Genomic DNA, 17,686 nt, shown 5'->3' with positions numbered 1-17,686 from the left:
ACTGGCAATTGCTGTATTTTTAGATGTTCTAGAAATCCACTGAGGTTGCAGAGGAAGAATACTGTTTGGTACACTAAACTCTGAAAAGGAGGAAAAGTCTTCCCAGCTATTGCTATGTTGAGAATGCAACCTCAAGTCTACAACAAAACAACCAAACCAAACCAAGACTGAGACCTTGACTCTTGGAAGCTGTAAATTGAAGAATATGTAAAGCTTGATTTAACATTTGTCACTGTTCAACTATCTAGGTGAGTTGAGGGGGAAAATTGGGAAAGCTCGGTGGTGGAATTCACCCCAGCAGGAAACCAGCAGCATGACACCGACACAGGGAGCTCCAGAGAAGAGGCATCTCCAAGTTCTCCAATACACCAAAAAGGTGTTTGGCCAGTACAGAAGCAGCAGGTTGGCTGAAGAGTGCCTTGCACTGATTCATCAAAGGTTCCCTAGCAAATAGAATGCTCTTTGCCCAGCCGTCCCTGTGGGAAGCGCTTGGTCTTTTTTCCTTAGCCATTCTTCTCCTCTGTTTCCCAGCTGGGCTTTATGGCTAAGGGGAAAATAAAGGACAACTATTCCATGCTTTAGTGAAACTTGTAGCAAAGATCCTTGCCTACAGTAAAAGTAAAGTTTATGTAAGGAAATGTAAAGGAAATGAAAGTAGTAAGGATGTCATACAAATCTAGATCATCTCTGGATGAACGAGGAAAATTGTGTATAAAATATACCATTGTGAATTAGGTATTAAGGTATTTGAACGACTTATCTGCATTTTGTTTGAATAATTAATATTGACTGAGGTAAAGCAGGGACTTTGCTTTCACATTCCTGATCCAGAAAGATAAATCTGCCAAAATCATGCTACTCCTGCTAGAAGGAAGGCTACTTAGGAAGGTGGGAGTACTCGTGTAAGGTAAGAATTGGCAGTGGCTTACTGGAGACACCTTGAATGACTACAGACAGGTTTGAGACTCTTTTGGGGGATGTGTGTCCCACCACCTGTCAGAAGACATTTTCCCTTGTGTGTTAAGGTGAATGGGAGTAGATCTAAATGCTTTTCGGGGTACGGAATTTGGTAGGTTTCCAGAAACACTACATGCCAAGAAACAGAATTACCAAGAAGCAGACTCCATGTGGCTTTCAGCATCAGAGTGACTTTGCTACTTTGGCACCAGAAGAAAATAAGGGGCTATATAAAACATTTTCGTTCACAACTGAGAAGTATCTCCTGCCTGCAAACCAGTGCAATACAGACACAAACATCTTCCATTTAAAATTTGCATAAATGTATAAACATTTTATAAAGTAGCGTCAAGCAAGACAGACTAACTTGGAGTAAGGGGAAGAAGTCAGTGCTCATTGTCTGCCCTATCAAACTGATTTATGTGGGGTTTTTGTATTCAGGATGATCACAGTGAGCTTCACAGCCAGCATGTAACAGTGCTACAGCACAGCCGAGAGCACATGACCACCAGTGGAATCAACAGGTGAGAACTCAAACATCACTTGGTTCAACTACTTAGAGGGTTCATGATTAAGTATGTTTTAGACTGTTGTGGGATGAGTATTAACATCCTTCACCAATACCTTGCAATCCCAGAAGAAACACAGGAAGCTAGGTCCATCCATGTGTAAGGCCTTTAGGATGTTTATTCCCCCAAAAAACCCTTCTCATCAGCTGTTTGGCCCCTGAAATTCAGAAGGACATAAACTACGAAGGACTATCATTGGAAGGAAATAGAAATTGTAGGAAGGCTGAGAGGGGAAAGTTCCTAAGGCCGTATTTCTTGCTGGTGACTTCCCTTGAATACAGTATATTCAAGGCAGAGATAATATATATCACTGCCAAATCCCATTTCCAAAACAGGCTGTCAGAGTTTCCCAAGACAACTGTAGGGTCTAAAGTTCAGCCATCCTCTTCTTCCCAGCGGAGTCCTCTGACAGGGATTTAAGCATATATCATGGGTACAAAACCTGGTTGCACATTTCTAGGATAAGAACCAACCTGAAGCTTGATGAAAGATGATCAAGTTCAAACATCTTTTTTTCTTGTAAAAGCATGAGATGCATAAAAATGATTTACCCTTTGTTCTGGTTCAGTAGACCTAAATGCTGACCTAATACTAGGTTTGAGAACCATTGCTACAATTTCAAAGCGGCTGTAAATAGAGGTGGAAGCTTGATCAAGATAAAGCTCCTATTGCTGTGCAGAAGGGCTGAATGCTCACAAAAGACGACCTCTGCTCCATTCTAATAAAAAAAATGTGCTATAGCCCAAACTGGAAATCTTTCACAAACCTTGCCCTCTCTCCATATCTTTTAGCATTCAATGTCACTTAAATAAAATTCACCTAACATTTCCAGTATGTCAGTTCTAAATAACACCAGAATTATTATGCTTAAAATACATTTTTGCATGAATTACAGAAGACAGAAAATCAACATGCTAGAAGTGTTCTGTTGCTTATTTAACATGTATTTAGTTTAAATCCTGCCGTTTATAAAAGTTTTCCTTACTTAACTATGCATAGCCAGATTTTCATTTTCGTGTTTTGCTCTACATCTTTTTTCCCCACACTGCTAATTAATATGGAAATAGCTTAAAGAAGGTCATTGATAATTTTGACACATCACTGAAAAAATCAAGGCTTTGTTACAGCATCAAGCTACAGTTAGGAATGCACAAGGCAAAGAATGGCCAGGTATGCAGACACTGAAATGCTATATCCCAGTCTGAGCGTATTGCTGCTGCCTCTTAACTTTCACAGGCATCATCTGGAACAGGGAAGGAGACATGCCCATGAAGAGGAGATACCTCATGTGCAGCGCTTAATGCTCTCCAACTCAGATTTCAGGATTTACATCATTTGCCTGTGACTTCCAGAGGTAAATTATGGTTTGAGTGCTGACGAAGCCTTGAAGTGGCACCACACTGAAGAGCATCACCCACAGACTAACTCCTTGCCCACTGAGTCTTCCCCAGTGCAGAAAGCTGCTACGCCCATCCCGGGGCCCGGATCCCCTCCCGCTGCTTCAATTCTCTCAAGAGACTGCAGAAAATGTGGTGTTTCTGCTGCGTTCGAGCTTCATGCTGTTCACAATCAGGTCCTTAACGAGTGTAAATGTAGACATTAAACATGAGCAGACTGTTGCAAGTAAAAGAAGGCACAACTGCTGTACCCACTATGTTTGCTTTGTTTGCAAATAAATCATTTTAATAGGTTAAAAACATGTTTGGTAATGACTAATCTCCTAATGGGACCTTTTTGATACAAGCTTCACGACCATAAGCACCCCCTTGAAGGACACAGTCTGATCAGCACTGAAGTTAAGAGGGCTTGTCTTTACTTCAGCGTAAGAAAGTCCAGGCAGCAGATGACTGCCAGGATCTGCAATTTATTTTATTTATGCAACCTGCAGCATAATCACACAATCATTAAACTGTCAGTCTAGAAATGAGCCAAAAATGATGCAAGCTCTATTATTTAGATAACGTACATTAAACCAAAGAGCTAGCCATCAACGTGGAATTGATAATTTTCAATTCCCAGAAATAGCACAGATCACTTTGCTTTCACCTGGGAACCCACCTTCCAAATTTGTGCCAAATTCTATATGCATCTTATTTTCAGTCTGAAGAAGCACACATAACTTCTCACATAACTCAAATGTACTTTCTCTATTTTTATTTACTACAGTCAGGGCTGCCCAGGTACGACAAAGAAACGCCAAACCAAGCACCAGATCCAAAATTAGCATTTTATTCAGAACGTTGGGGTCAGAGGTGTATCATTCATATTCTGGTACGCAATACAGAGGCAAAGCTGTTCTCAGAAGTCTCTCCAGTTTGAAAGCTCCTTCCCCCTTCCCTCCCAGCCCCCAAAACATACTGTATATTTACTCGTGCCACCAGTATCAGGCCAACTCCCCCCCCCCCGCTTTTTTTGGTACAAATTATGTAAAACTTTTGTGCTAAGAACTTTTCTCCCTCCCCAAACAAACAAAAAAAAATAATAAAAATAAAAAAAATATTGAGTACTCTAACTACAGTTCAACAATTGAATCAATGTCACTTGTTTGCAACCTGTTTTGTAAATACTTTATCCATAACGAAAGATATAAACATGCAAAAACCTGAATCCATAGTCCAAATAATACATACACGTGTTCTGAAGTTTCTGCACTTCTCCACAGACTATGCCAATAAAACATTATGTACACATACCATTTTTTACAGTGAAGTGGGGAAAAAAATACTAGAACTTAAAAAAAGAAAAAGAAAAGTGTACATGGATTAAGACCAAAATGTGTCTAACATTCTAGCATAAGAAAAAAAAAAATCAATTCTGCTACAAACTGGTGATATGAAAACTCCCTTTATTTGCAACCAGCTGCATAAGTTTTAGAATTTTAGTGAAAAAAATCCCCTAACATCTAAAACTAGAAGTAATGTACATTGTTCCACCTCATGGTCTTCTCTCCCAGATAATAAAATTGTTCCATGAGGATTTTTTTCTGTTTATTTTTAATCTCCTTATTTTAATAAAAGCAATGCGATGTAACAAAAGCATGTTGAAGCATATTGTGTTTCACCTTACTCCTCCCCACCCCAACATATTTTGTCTCTTTAATGCATCATTTCATAAATCAGTACCATTAAAGCCTTAAACATAAAACTAATTCCGATCTGAAAAAGGTACAAAAAGGCACATAAAATCCCAGTGCTTCTGTACTGTAAAATTCAAGTGTAACTGAGCTCAATATTTTTTTCCAAACAGCATTGGATCACTGATATTCCACGGAGCCCAAATTGGTTTGCAGCCTAAGCCAAAGCCTTCAGCAAGCACTTGTGCTAGTAGACTACAAAGTTAAAGCCTAGCTTCTGTATGCTTTTGGGGAATATCAGTTGAAATGTTTGTACTTGTCCAAAAACAAAGTTCATGTTGAAGTTCAGTCATCACCTCCACCATACATATCAGCAAGTTTCTTGAAACGTGGGCCCCAGTCATTTAGGTAGTCATAGTCTTGCTCACCACCACTACTTGACGAGTTAAGAGAGCTCAAGGATCCAGCAGTGGAGCCACTTCCTTCATAGTCAAAGACTAAGAGGGAGTCATATGGTGGGGCTGTAGGGTCATTGTCGGCTGCTTTAAGTCCCTGCAGGGAGGAGAGGGAGAAAAAAGATAAAGTTCTGCAGCTGAGAGGCAAAACAGGAATATCACAGTGCAGTTATCTATCAATCGCCACTTGAGAAAACCAAGTTCTTGTTCTTCTGCAATCCAATTCAAAACAGGATTCATGTCTCTGTAACTCCAGCAAGAACTTTTTTCAATTCATTTTGGAATGGCCAGGTTTCCAGCATTACAGCACTGGACATTTTGAATGTAGCTGCAAATCCAGTTTTAATAGAACCTTAAGAGAACATCACAGCACTAGGACCGATGCTAATAAATACACAGTTTCAGAGCTACACAGAGCTCATGTGGCATGAGCAATACGGGACGGCTTGAACAGACAGATGGGGAAGGAGAAATAGGCGTATTTGCAAAGATTCACTTTAACAGCCATCTCACATGGCCGGTAACATATCCATTGACATTGCTGGCCTGCAGTCCACCTGCATGTGCCAAAAGCCATATTTAGTTCTGTAAAATTAATGTACCTCTGTAGGCTGCTGTGAGAAAAAGATACAGTATCTTGGCTTAAGCATTATGAGCTTTGCTATAACCACCCATAAGATTCCACTTGCTCTTCAGAAAATACACACACACAGAGTGACATTAAAACTAAATACATGATTATAATAACTTTTGTTTCCTCATTTCAAAGTATTCAAGTTATGAACACACAAATACCAGGTCTTCAGTAGTTTTAAATTTCTACTTTCTAGAGCTGAATAACCCAAGTTAAAACCAAAACAAACTGAACAAGAGAAAAGTAGGGAAAGAACCACACTTATTCCAGAGAAAAGTCTCCTCCCTGCCCGTTTTCTTACACAGGTCCAAATCTAAACAGTGAGTTTAATTTTAGAATAGGAGACGATTGCTCTGTGCTTATCCTGGGAAGAATTACAAGTTGAATATAAAAGGCTGAAGCCTGAAGTTAAAAGCCCTCTTGTATTTTGGATTTTTCAACCTTGCAGTTTCTTCCACAGGATTAGCGATGCTTTTTCAAGATCTTCCACTTTGAATAGGATCTACTCTGGCAGTCACTGACAAGGGATAATGTATCTTCCAGAATTCTATAAGGCTGAGCTAAGATTTTAAATTGCCTACTGTTAATTTTAACCAGTGCTATTTGTGCTGGTTTTATTTTTAATGCTTATTTATTTAAAGAATGGCTTTATTATACTCCTAATTATTTGAAGACTTGAGTGTGCCTCCTTCGAATTATTTAAGATATTCTATTTTTAGAAAAGTATGTTTTACTCTCAATTGTGCTTAGTCTACATGTAACATAATGGATATGGATGTTGGTTTTTCTTCTAGAAATATGTATAGAGCTAAACCCATTAATTGAAGCATATGGCACTGATAAGGTAGAAGAGAATCCTGATTCTTCACTGCCTATCTAAAATCATTCAGAAGTGTTAAAAAAAACTAAAATAATTTTGCAGATCAGTGGTGGAAAGGCCCAGCATATTTATCAAACTAATGACCTCTAATCAAGAACACATTTTGGACTTAAAATGATCATTTCATGTGGTATAACAACATCAAGAAGATTATTAATAGCCTGCATTTCAAGCGCAATTTTGAATTATCTGGTAAGAATAATTGGTGATGCTTGTTATCTTTCTCTTTGGAGTTTTCCATCCTGATGGCCATAATAAGGACAAAAGATCTGAGATTCTGAAAAGGCAATAGCGAGTGTTGGAAGACTTCCTTTATCCAACTTCAGAGTTGGAAACAGTTTTAAGGTTTTCTCTCAATTTCTGCTACTGAAGCAGAAATGCAACTTTACTTCTTAGGCAGTAACTGGCTTTATAGTGTTTATACCTCCCCTTAAGACTGCCTGGGGTGACAGACACCCATGTTTTTCAAAGACAGGGGATAGGGAATGAGAATAAATACCACTTGAGCTTAAGGAGTGCTGCGGTATAAATCCCCAGTATCCGTGTGTAAAAGTCATTTAGAAAGCAGTCTTGGAGAAGAAATTTCCCTGCAGTTCTGCCTAGTAACAGCCAGCCAACCATGAGATACTGATTTATTAAAAATCAGTGAACAAGCCATTTTCCTACATCATTGCAGAAATTCTGATACCTATTCAGTCACCCATGGCAAGATGGCAGGCAGCCTCTTTCCACCTTTTTCTCCAAAGGGAAAGTTGGATTTTTTGCAATTTGCTGCTGGTATCATGATAGCATTTAAAAAGAAAACTGTTTTTGAGCTAGTGACTTACAAGATAGCATCTCACTAACAAATTCACTGTTCCAAAGGTTCTGCTTACTGTGTAATCCACTTAATTCCGAGAACATAGCTACAGGCCATATTATGGAGGTATTGACTCAACTGCACAGCCCAAGTTACACTGATATTTGCACCTATCTTCTGGTTAAAAATTCCTCAGATTCATAGTATAATGACTGAACTTAGACTCTAACTCTTCAAACAACAACCAAGTTTTCCACTGTATTTGTGTGCCAAGTTACATATTAAAATGAAAAAGAAATACTGTAGTTTTTTCACTTTCCCTCTGCTAAGCATATTCTCTGAACCTACCCCAGTGCACTGCTCCACTTTGCTGTTGAGTTCTACAGCATGTCTGAAGCTGGAGTTACCGGATGTCAGCTTTGGCAGTGAAACTGGCTTATGAAGCTCCCTTTGGTTTCAGTATTGCCACCTTTTTTGCTTATTATACCATCCCTTTCGGTGGGTGGTACCTCAACCTACCATACTGGCACAATTACAAAGGCAAGAAATGGCTGCCAAGAATTGGTTCTGCTGCTTTTGCTGCCATAGTGTTGTCAACTGCTTCTGAAGAGATCTCTTAGTTTTTCCCAGATGCGTTCAAGAATCTCAGCAAAGTTGTTATAGTTACTTAGTTTACAGTTTCCTGATCTAAAAACCTGAAGTTTTTACTAGATAGAGAAGCTTACTCAACAACAGAGTTGTGCTGGGGCACATACTTGGGACCAGGTGGTGCTGCTGGGAGATAGTCAATGAAGCCCCATTTCATTGCATTTGCTATACTATCAATGCCCAAGAAGCAGTCACCAAAGAACCACGGCAATACAAAGGTCACCTTGAGACCTAGGACAGACTGAGTGGCAATCTCATTTTTTTCCTCTTCCTTTTTCATATGTGTTATGGCAACTTTCATTAAGGAGGATATAAGGGGCAGAAGAGGAGAAACTACAGTGCTTTGACTGAGGAACAATGGTAACCCAAAATTATACTTTCCTTAGCATGTGTAGCATTTTCAATTTGTCTCAAATCGAGGGAAAAGCAAAACCCTCACTATCTTGAACTAACATGAAACATTACAAAATCTAATGCTTTTATTTTCATTAATCCTACTACTTAATCAGATTCATCAGACTTTTGATGAGAAGGAAAGGAAGAACAGAGCACTACAGGGAAATACAAAAAACTGTAAAACTGGAACCACTTATTTACTTGACAAGATGAAAGAGAAAACATTGAGGGACCCTATTCTGCTTGGACGTGCACTGTATTGATAACCATTTACTAAGAATGAATTGAGGGTCCTCCATGTCCTCATGGGATAAGACCTTTAGTTTGTAATTTAAATTTAATTTACCTCAGGCTATGTCCTCTATTGATTAGAAATATATTCTTAGCCACAAACTCTCCACCACAATATAATTTGTTTAAGATTTCTAGGGACAGCATAGGTGGTTCGTGAAAACAGGATTAACAAAGCTACTTCAAACAGGCCTAATTTATACTGTCCTGCAAATCCTGACTATTCTAAGTGTTAATTATGCCCACACTCTGCAGGTTATGTTTTAAAAGGCTCAAAATGGAAAACAATGTCTACAGAGGATTCTTAATAACACATGACTTATTCCACTGACTTGTTTGTACAGTGGACTGGAAGAAAAAGTTTTTTCCCTTCCCTCCTTAAACTAGAGATTCATCTATCCATTGAAACAGACAAAACAAGAAAGTCCCCAAGGTCATTTAGCTTATGCCTGCACAACATATTTTGATTATAAGGCACCTCGGGAACCTTCTTATTTTAGAAAGTTCATAGCTCTGTACGCATTATCTTAACTTTGTAAGTGTTATAAAAATATTTGAAGTTTTTATCATACTTGTAACTTGTTTTTCAACTGAAGTCATTCGAACACTACAAAATACTCATACTTATGTACGTCTCATTGAGTTAAGTAGATGACAGCTAGAAACTAATATATGAGAAGAAACAGGAGTACTGCCAAAAGGAAAGAAACACAATGACCAACTTGGTCTTTTTTACTTTTTGTTTCTATGGCTCTGTAATAAAAGAAGGAAGGAAAAAAAATATCCCATGCTTGCTCAGCGATGGTAGCTAAATCCTCCAATATCTGAAATCAATGACCTATAGTTCTTTTTTGTCAAAGGTTTGAGTAATTCAGAGGCTAATGTGAACAATGCTGGCTGTGTGTCTGAGGTGCTGGTGAGCTTTCAACAAATTAATTAATAATTAATTCCTGCTCATGTGGGACCCCAACGGATCATGCTGATCAGCGTCTCTGGGAATAGGGCCAAGTCCTCCAAAAGACCAGATTGATCTCCAAAAGCGTTGCATATTTTCAAACCAATGGGGTAATGCAGACTTTGCTGCCGAGGTACTGACAACTCAAAGGCAGCCTCTCCCTGCTCAGCTAGCGACTGGGCTAGTTTTGCAGGTGGTTTGGGTTAGGGCTGCCCAAGGGAAAAGTTATGGTACGACTTGTAGTTACAGTGGAATAAAGTGCTTTGCCTAATGATGTTGAAGCTGGACACAAAGAGATAGGAATTTTGTCCTTTCTTATCTTGCTATGTTGTTTTCACAGCTCAGCGTATCTTCTGTATGAACTGCCCTAAGAAATGTCTGGTATGGGTTTTACCCAAGATGTTTCTTCCATTTACTCCAAGTAAAACTGAGAGGAACTTAGCAATTTGTTTGGGTATAATCTTGCCAGGACTGCAGGTGGAATACTCTGAAGAGAGTCTGAAAATCTGTGCAGCCTGAATGTTTATGCTCTAGATGATGTTGATTTGGAAGTTTAACTGTAACAGTGAATACTACTGTGAAAGACACTTTTTTTTGGTTGCCCGCCCCCCCCCCCCCCCCCTAGACTTTTTAGAATCAAATTTGCCATGCAAGATAAAACACAAATTAAGATGAAACTGTTTTGGAGAAATAAAATCTCCATTTTGCTCAGACTTCTGGCAAAACAGACAGACCATGAACAACCTTTGGGTGGCTACTGTCTGATAGGAGAAGGTTAAGTGGAATGCCCTATAATAAAATGATACACTGCCGTAAAACCCTAAGAAAGAAGTATCTTATGAAAAAAAGAAGCTAAATACATGATGCTCGAAACATAGAAACTACCTCATGTAGTTCCTTTCAATCAGAGGATATAATTAATTCTGAGCTAACTTGCAGACAAGAAAATTGCCATGTTTTCTTTAATTTCGTATGTATTTCCAAGGTTAATTTTATTTCAGCATCAATGACGTTATTGACATTATTCTACTGTGTAAGAATAGCTGGCAGAAGCTTTCTCTTTTGGTGGCTGGCAAGGGGAAGCATAAAGGGAAATATTGATCTGATAGAATAGATGGCAGTAAGAAAATGACTCCATGCTCATCCGTACTGCGATATAAATATATTGGGTTAAATCAAGGCAGCACGTATTGTTTCTAGAGCTCCATGTATACACATTGATGCTATAAACTTCAAGAGTGATAATGTACTGAAAATATTGTATTGCAATAACAGCTTGCTAAGTAATTTAAAAATTGTAGGAGGCCGGACAAACCCTGGCCCCTTTCTTTCCAGGAGAATCACACTCATTTCTTGTTTTGGCTCTGTAAGAGTTTGATAGCTGCTTTGAGGACAAGAAAAATCAGGATCATGGGTTCTTCCTGACAGCCTGCCAGGTGGGTAGTGACTGGTCACAGCTGTGTGAGAATAGGATGGAAAACTCTGATTGTCTAGAAGATGATAAAGCAGCACAAGGTAAATTTTGTGTGCACACCGCCTTGGCCAACAACGTGGGCCTTTTATTGTCCCATGTCTCCACTATTTTCCAGAAACTGATTATAACTGTAATATTTAGAAATGCAAGGCACTCCAAAATCCTCCTTGTTGAGACATCTCTTTCTAATACAGCTCTTCCCCAAACCTGAAGTCTCTAGAAATACAATGTCTTATTGAGAATATTTGTGTGTTTCCTGCTAGTCATCTCCCTGTAAGTTTTCTTACAATTGTATTGCTGTATACCTTAAAAGGAGCAAACTCAATTTTCTGCAGCTTGCTAACACAGAAGACTTCAGTATATTAGCCTGACTTTTCTTTAAAGCAAACAATAACAAACACATCTGCAAAAACCATTCTGCAATACCTGTCCAGCTCTAATTGCCAAGGAAAATATGAGAAAATTAAGAGAAAATAATTAACTACTGCTATTCATCTACAGAATATAGCTTATTTTTAAGTAGTAAATTTTAGGTTAGTATTTGTTTTCCTATATACAGAAAGCATAAGAAACACATTCTATCTTAAGTTCTACAAAACCAATGATTTAAGACTGACCAGTGATGAAATAACGAAACAAATATTTGTTGGAGCATTTCTTCCAGAACTGTGAGTAATCTGGTACAGTCTGAATCCTACTTACATTTATCTTTATTAGACTGAAGAATCAAAGACCATGCAAAGACTTTTAAAGCTCTATGACAAGACAAGTATTAAAAGCACTTACATAACATTTAATTTAGCTGCCCTGCTCACTAATCGTATTTGATGGAATTCTTTTGGTCTTATTGAAGGTACTGAACTTACACTATTATCTGGATTCAAAGGGCAATGTATGAGGAAAATGAAAACGAACTTCTTCCATTATTAAATTACTGTGAATTAATAAATTAATTTAGGCTAAACTATAATTTTGTTAGTCTATTTATTACTTGGAACCCACAGAATAATCCTGCTTGGAGATACTGTGGTTGCAGCTGATAATGTATTATGAAAGTAATTAGTACAAAAATACAGAAGTTAATTGATGTATCTTCCCTTTCTGTTTGAATGAGTTAATTAAATTTGTCTGCACTTTAAAAGAACATATTTACTTCTATCTAGCAAGACAATTTTAATTGTCTAAGTAAGTTTAAAAAAGTTATTATGTTCAAACATCACAGTTACCCATGCAGAGTACAATTAACAAAACATAAAAGCTTATCAGATCTTAGGAGGAAACTTTTTCTCTCCTTTACCTCATTAATGAAGTCCCCAATGTCCCCAGGATGAGGAGCAGCTGATCTGACTGGATACTGAGGTTCTGCATGGATTGGCCTTTCATCAAGACGTCTGATTCCAACAGGTTTGATGGCATCTGGTTCCACAGTGTCAGGCTGCTGGAGCTGGCTCAAGTCATAATCCTGCAAAATATGAAACAAAGACAGTACGTTAGGAGAATTTCAAACAGTATCTGTCAGGGGGAAACATCAGGAGGAAAAAACGGAAAATGCAAAGTGTCACTTCACCAGAAATTCTATTTTCAGAATTGTAATGCTTACTGAGAATAAGTCAATAAGTCAATTGTTATTTGCATACCAACAGGATGTTATTTGATTTATACACCCTGAATCTACTGTTTTGATTCTATTCCATCAGATTTGTAGAGCTTCTCATAAGTTTTCCATTGAGAAGCAAGGATTTGAGTAGTACTATTAAGAGACTAAACACTTTGCCTAGTAATGATGATTTACTGCATAGAGCAAAGACGCAAAATCCAACTCTTATTTTTCTAAGCAAATAATGCTAGGCATTCTCATTCTGAGAAAGATGCAAGCGCACTACTTTGCAGCATTTTATAACACCTTCAAAGAATGAATTTAAGACTCCTTGCTGATTTCGTGTGGCTTCCATAATATGAAAGCCAAAGGGGGGAAAAATGTCATAAGAAGTACAAAGCTCCTCAGATTTTGCCTTAATTCTAAGCACTCTCTAAAGATTACTCATGGATCTGTTCATTACGTACTTGATGCCGCAGTTTCAAACTCTGGCAGGCTGATGAAGCTAGCATAGCACTATGAATTCCAATAAGCAATATGTAAGTATATAAAACTTTTAATTAGATGAATGTTTATGCATTTAAGATAGATATGCCTGAACACTATTTGTACAGTGTGAGGCATTTCAGCATCGTCATTAACCTCACTGTTGTCATGTCTAAAAGGTAGTCATGCTCTAGGATGCCTTTGCACAAGGCACTGGTAAAAAGGCAGAATAACGAACTGGTCTTAAAAGCTTAAACTAAAGCCACTGATGAACTACCAGTAGACTGGGGCTCATGCCAACTCCACAGTATGCCAGATACCCTGGCTCACAAATAATCCAAGTAGTTGAGGGGCATCCTTAAATAAGCTCCTTTACCATCAGTCTTTATTTTTCAACAGTTACTTATAAACTCAATTTGCTGGAAACTGTCTGTTCAGACAATTATATTTTCATTGGTTCCTAACTGGCTCCTAAAGGAAGGAATGCAAGGATTTACTTCTGCTGTCACCTCACAGGACGTAGGTCCTTTTTGAGACTATTACCTACTGTGACCCCAAAACCAGACTTTTAAACAGGAGGAGAGGTCTGTTGACAGCAGTGAAGGTAGTTTGTTGTGAGAACTGTAACTGACTACCAAATCCACTACAACTTCCAATTTGTTACTCAGATCCTCAGTTGACTGCACACAAATATATAGTCAAAAAAGGTGGAACAGCTCCACTGAGATCTGAGAATGCAGTTTCATGTGCTTTAATTAGATTACAAGTTCCTTGGGGCACAGCTGTAACTTCTACCCTTCAGTTCTTCATGTACCAAACAGAAAAATAAGTGATCTTCGTGAAGTGGTATGAATTGAAGAAAAGTAAACAGAAACAAACTTTTTATCCTTTCCCCTTTTATTACATAAAATAAATCAAAATAGTTTAGAGACATGCTATCAGAAAATCCTATTAAACAGAGAAGAATGTACTTTTTAGAATTTATAATTATATAACACGAGTGATTTTCATACCTACATAAAAGATAAAGGTGGAAAACACCAATAGAGGGAAATGAAAAATATTTTTTTTAAATATACTAAGCATTTAATTATGGAGGAAGTCAAACAGGCACGGTTAAATAAAAATATATTAAAATCAGGAAAGCCTCTCTGGTCATCTCAGTTTTATAAAATGTTTTTTCTACCCACTCACATATGCATACACTTCTTTCTGATCAATGGTCATACATGCAATATGAATCAAGTCAGTCAGTCTAGTATCTTCACATCTAAGGCCATCCTCTTGTGGGTATGTATAGTTTGAGACATCTCCAGGCTTTACAGCTAAAAAGACAGCAAAGATTGCCATCCGCAAGGCAACATCAGTGCAGAATGCGTCCTTATGTGGACTCCCACTTCAGTTTTCTTTTCTAGGGTAATTTATAACACTGCCATCTAGCCTTTTATCAGAAGAAATTTATTTTGCAGGTCTATTAGTGTCTGGACAGGAAGAGAAGATCCATTGTGCTTATTACCACAGACTCTCAAATCTCTCGTATCATTAAAATCAATACTAACTGTGCATCAGTCAGGGATGGCACGTCATCCACCATCTCCCCAAACTGGCTTAGTGCAGTACAAACACAGCATCATGCAATGACTCCAGCTGTTTTAACGTTCTGTCTAAAGTCAACTCTACTCAATTATTGCAAAGTAAAAGTAAGAAAAATGTTTTAAAGAGCCACGGCATAAGCTGTTTAGGGCTGCTGAAATTCCATCTCTTCGCTCAATGCTGCATTCACAGCTAGAAAAATGGGTAAATTTTTCATGTATTACCTAAAGCTCCTGAACAGACTTTAAGGTTAGTCTCAAGCAGAGTTTGTTAAGATAGTTAATTGCAGAAGTGACAGTTAAATGTAAAACTATGACATATCAGAGAGAGATGACAATGTGCTGGGGTAGGTTGGGGACAGCCAGCTTGGAGCAACATTCTGGGTCATTATTTTTACTCTTAATTTCAGGGCCACAAGTCAACAATGTTTTGTCTTTGCTCCAGTCTTTTTCCATGTAACCTGTTCATAATTACAATCTGCTGAGGGACTAAGGAGGAACAGGATTAGGCCCTCCACTGGGAACATACTTGAGCAAAAGTTGTGAGCATCTAATTCACACGGCGGCCAATTTTTGTCAGAGGTATTTATTTACTTATTTATGCTGTTTAGCCCTAACTCCAGCAATTTTTGAACAAATACCTCTTTCCCTTCCTTCAGTTTGGATTTAAGCAAATCTAAACAGAAGATTTGAAGTTTTTCTCCTCAAACTTCTGGGCAAGTTTATATTGTTGACGGACGGGAGAATCTAGTATTAGTTTTTTTTCCATTGGAAGGTCACTAAAACATGCTACGTTTGCTCCCACTTTGCATTTAGCAAAATCTCAGGCCTTTAGAAACCAGAAATTTAGACTAGTCTGATTGTCCAAGTCTACAGTCAACAGGGAAATGGAAACCACCCATTCTATGACAAGGATCTAAGTGAAGCAAGCTGAATGATCCCTTGTCTTTCCCCTTGTTTATAAAGGGGTCTGATATCACTGGATGAGACAATACAGCTACCTTTCAGATAACTGGTGGTTAAAGAGATGACAATCTTAATGCTTTATCACTATAACTCTCTCGATGTAACCACCAGCACTTCTGTCTTTTTGGTTCTGGCATCACTATTTGCTCTTGATGAAAATTCCTTGACATCTGTATTGAAGCAGAAAAAATTCTGGTTTTGATTTGCTTTTGTTTTAAGAATGAAAATAAAGTCACCATGTACTAAAAGGGCATTTTATCAGACGTTGCATCTTGTGAAATTAAACAACCTCAGAAATACCCCATGAAATTCCAGCAACTCCCTCCCCTCTAAGCTGATTACATTGACCTTATTAGCTATTCTCTTAGTTCCAGACAGCTTTAAGCAAAGACTTACACCATTACTACCTCCCACCTCACATTCCTGAAATGTGAGATCCCAGTGAGACAGTGCGAAACGTCAAAACCAGCTAGCCAAGCCCAATAAATTAACCACCTTACCAGATGTGTAGGCAGAAGTGTCCAAAACTCCAAAAAGCACTTCTTTAAGAACAGCTACACAGTAGTTGGAAGCACAGTCCAAGTATCTCAACTTGAACAGAAGAAACATCCAGAATAGAAGAAAACGCCATTTTATATTCCCCAGTAATCACTGATTTACAGGGAAACAAGATAATGCAGCTTCCAAAATCTCCTCCCTTAAACAACTTCCTCTTGTGCAAGGTCATTTAACAGCACTTAAGTAATAATCCCTCATAGAGCAGTCATCAGTTATGGTAGTAGGAGAGATTTTTTTTAAGAAGTACCTTGCTTTCTGACTGACAGTTACCAGATTCTACAATCCCTAAAGAAAAAAAAAAAAAAGGGGGGGGAGGATAGGCCAGGAAAGAAAGTTTCCCAGAAGCTTCTAGTTTTATAAAAGCTTCTAGTTTTATAAAACTATTTTTTTTTTCTCCTGGATTAGCTGTTCTGGTTGTGTTTGCATTTTAGAAGATTTACTCAAGTTCTTGGCAAAAACTTAACAAAGTAAAAATTTTTACAGTAACTGGGCCTGCTTTATATGAATGCATACTGGAACATTATAAAGCAGAACTGCAAACAACAGAATCAAACCACAACTTACTGCAACTATAAATTGCTATGCATAGATGGGACTGGCTTTTTTCCAGATAAGAAAACTCTGAAAAATATTGGAATATATTACATCTAAATTGAGCTTTCAACTACTGTTTTCTCTAACACTAACAGTGACATATCCTAGTACATGCAACCTGACTTGACATATTCATTAATGATTTATGAATATGGCTTCTCTGTTACCTCAGAGTTCTGAGTATATTTCCTGGCCATTCATTAGACGGTGTTATACACTTTTAGGGATGACTTGTTTTTTTTTTACCTTGTACAGAATTAAGTTTTGGCTATGCATGAATACAGGCCTGGACATATGACCAGTATAACAAAAACACTACTCGTTTCTCATTTTCAAAGGATGAAGCCTTTACAAAGAAATGGGGAAGTTCAGATCTATCCCCACGCAAGGAATAATCAATTTAATTGTCACCAGATCACTTAACTTCACAATGAGGACTGTAAGTGCCATTCACTGAACAAAGTCAGTTGCAGTGGTCTAAGTGCATTGAAAGTAAAGCAGCATTGGACAAAGTTTGCATTTCACCCATCCCTTTTACAGGATGGTGCCTTAGTGTAAACCAAATTTTACTGTTGGCTTAAGGGAATAGAGCAAACTATCACTTGAAGTACCTATGAATAAAACACATGTTCTGCTTTGCCTTTGTGTTCCAAAGACAATTACTGTCTACTCCAATAGAGAAATGGGATGGAGAAGCACAACAGAGAAACGGGATGGAGAAGCAGGGGAAGAAATATTTTACACAGCTGAAGGTTCCAATCT

The 17,686-nt window shown here is 38.0% G+C and overlaps 1 protein-coding gene across 1 annotated transcript in view; it reads right to left on the bottom strand.

The window, feature by feature from the left end:
• Nucleotides 1–4,880: 4,880 nt before the first annotated feature.
• CDH2 (cadherin 2) overlaps nt 4,881–17,686 on the bottom strand; it is a 119,253-nt gene continuing 106,447 nt past the window's right edge. Inside the window, exons 15-16 of the mRNA XM_081996546.1 lie at nt 12,429–12,593; nt 4,881–5,151 (exon numbers count right to left, since the gene is read on the bottom strand). Of these exons, the coding sequence (XP_081852672.1) occupies nt 4,945–5,151; nt 12,429–12,593 (372 nt within the window). The 3' untranslated portion in view covers nt 4,881–4,944. The remainder of the gene's footprint in view (nt 5,152–12,428; nt 12,594–17,686) is intronic.

Source organism: Phaethon aethereus (genome assembly GCF_964289735.1).
Source record: "Phaethon aethereus genome assembly, chromosome: 2".
Lineage (NCBI taxonomy): Eukaryota > Metazoa > Chordata > Aves > Phaethontiformes > Phaethontidae > Phaethon > Phaethon aethereus.
Note: the sequence above shows the minus strand (reverse complement) of the source record. Positions and strands in the feature narration are given on the sequence as shown.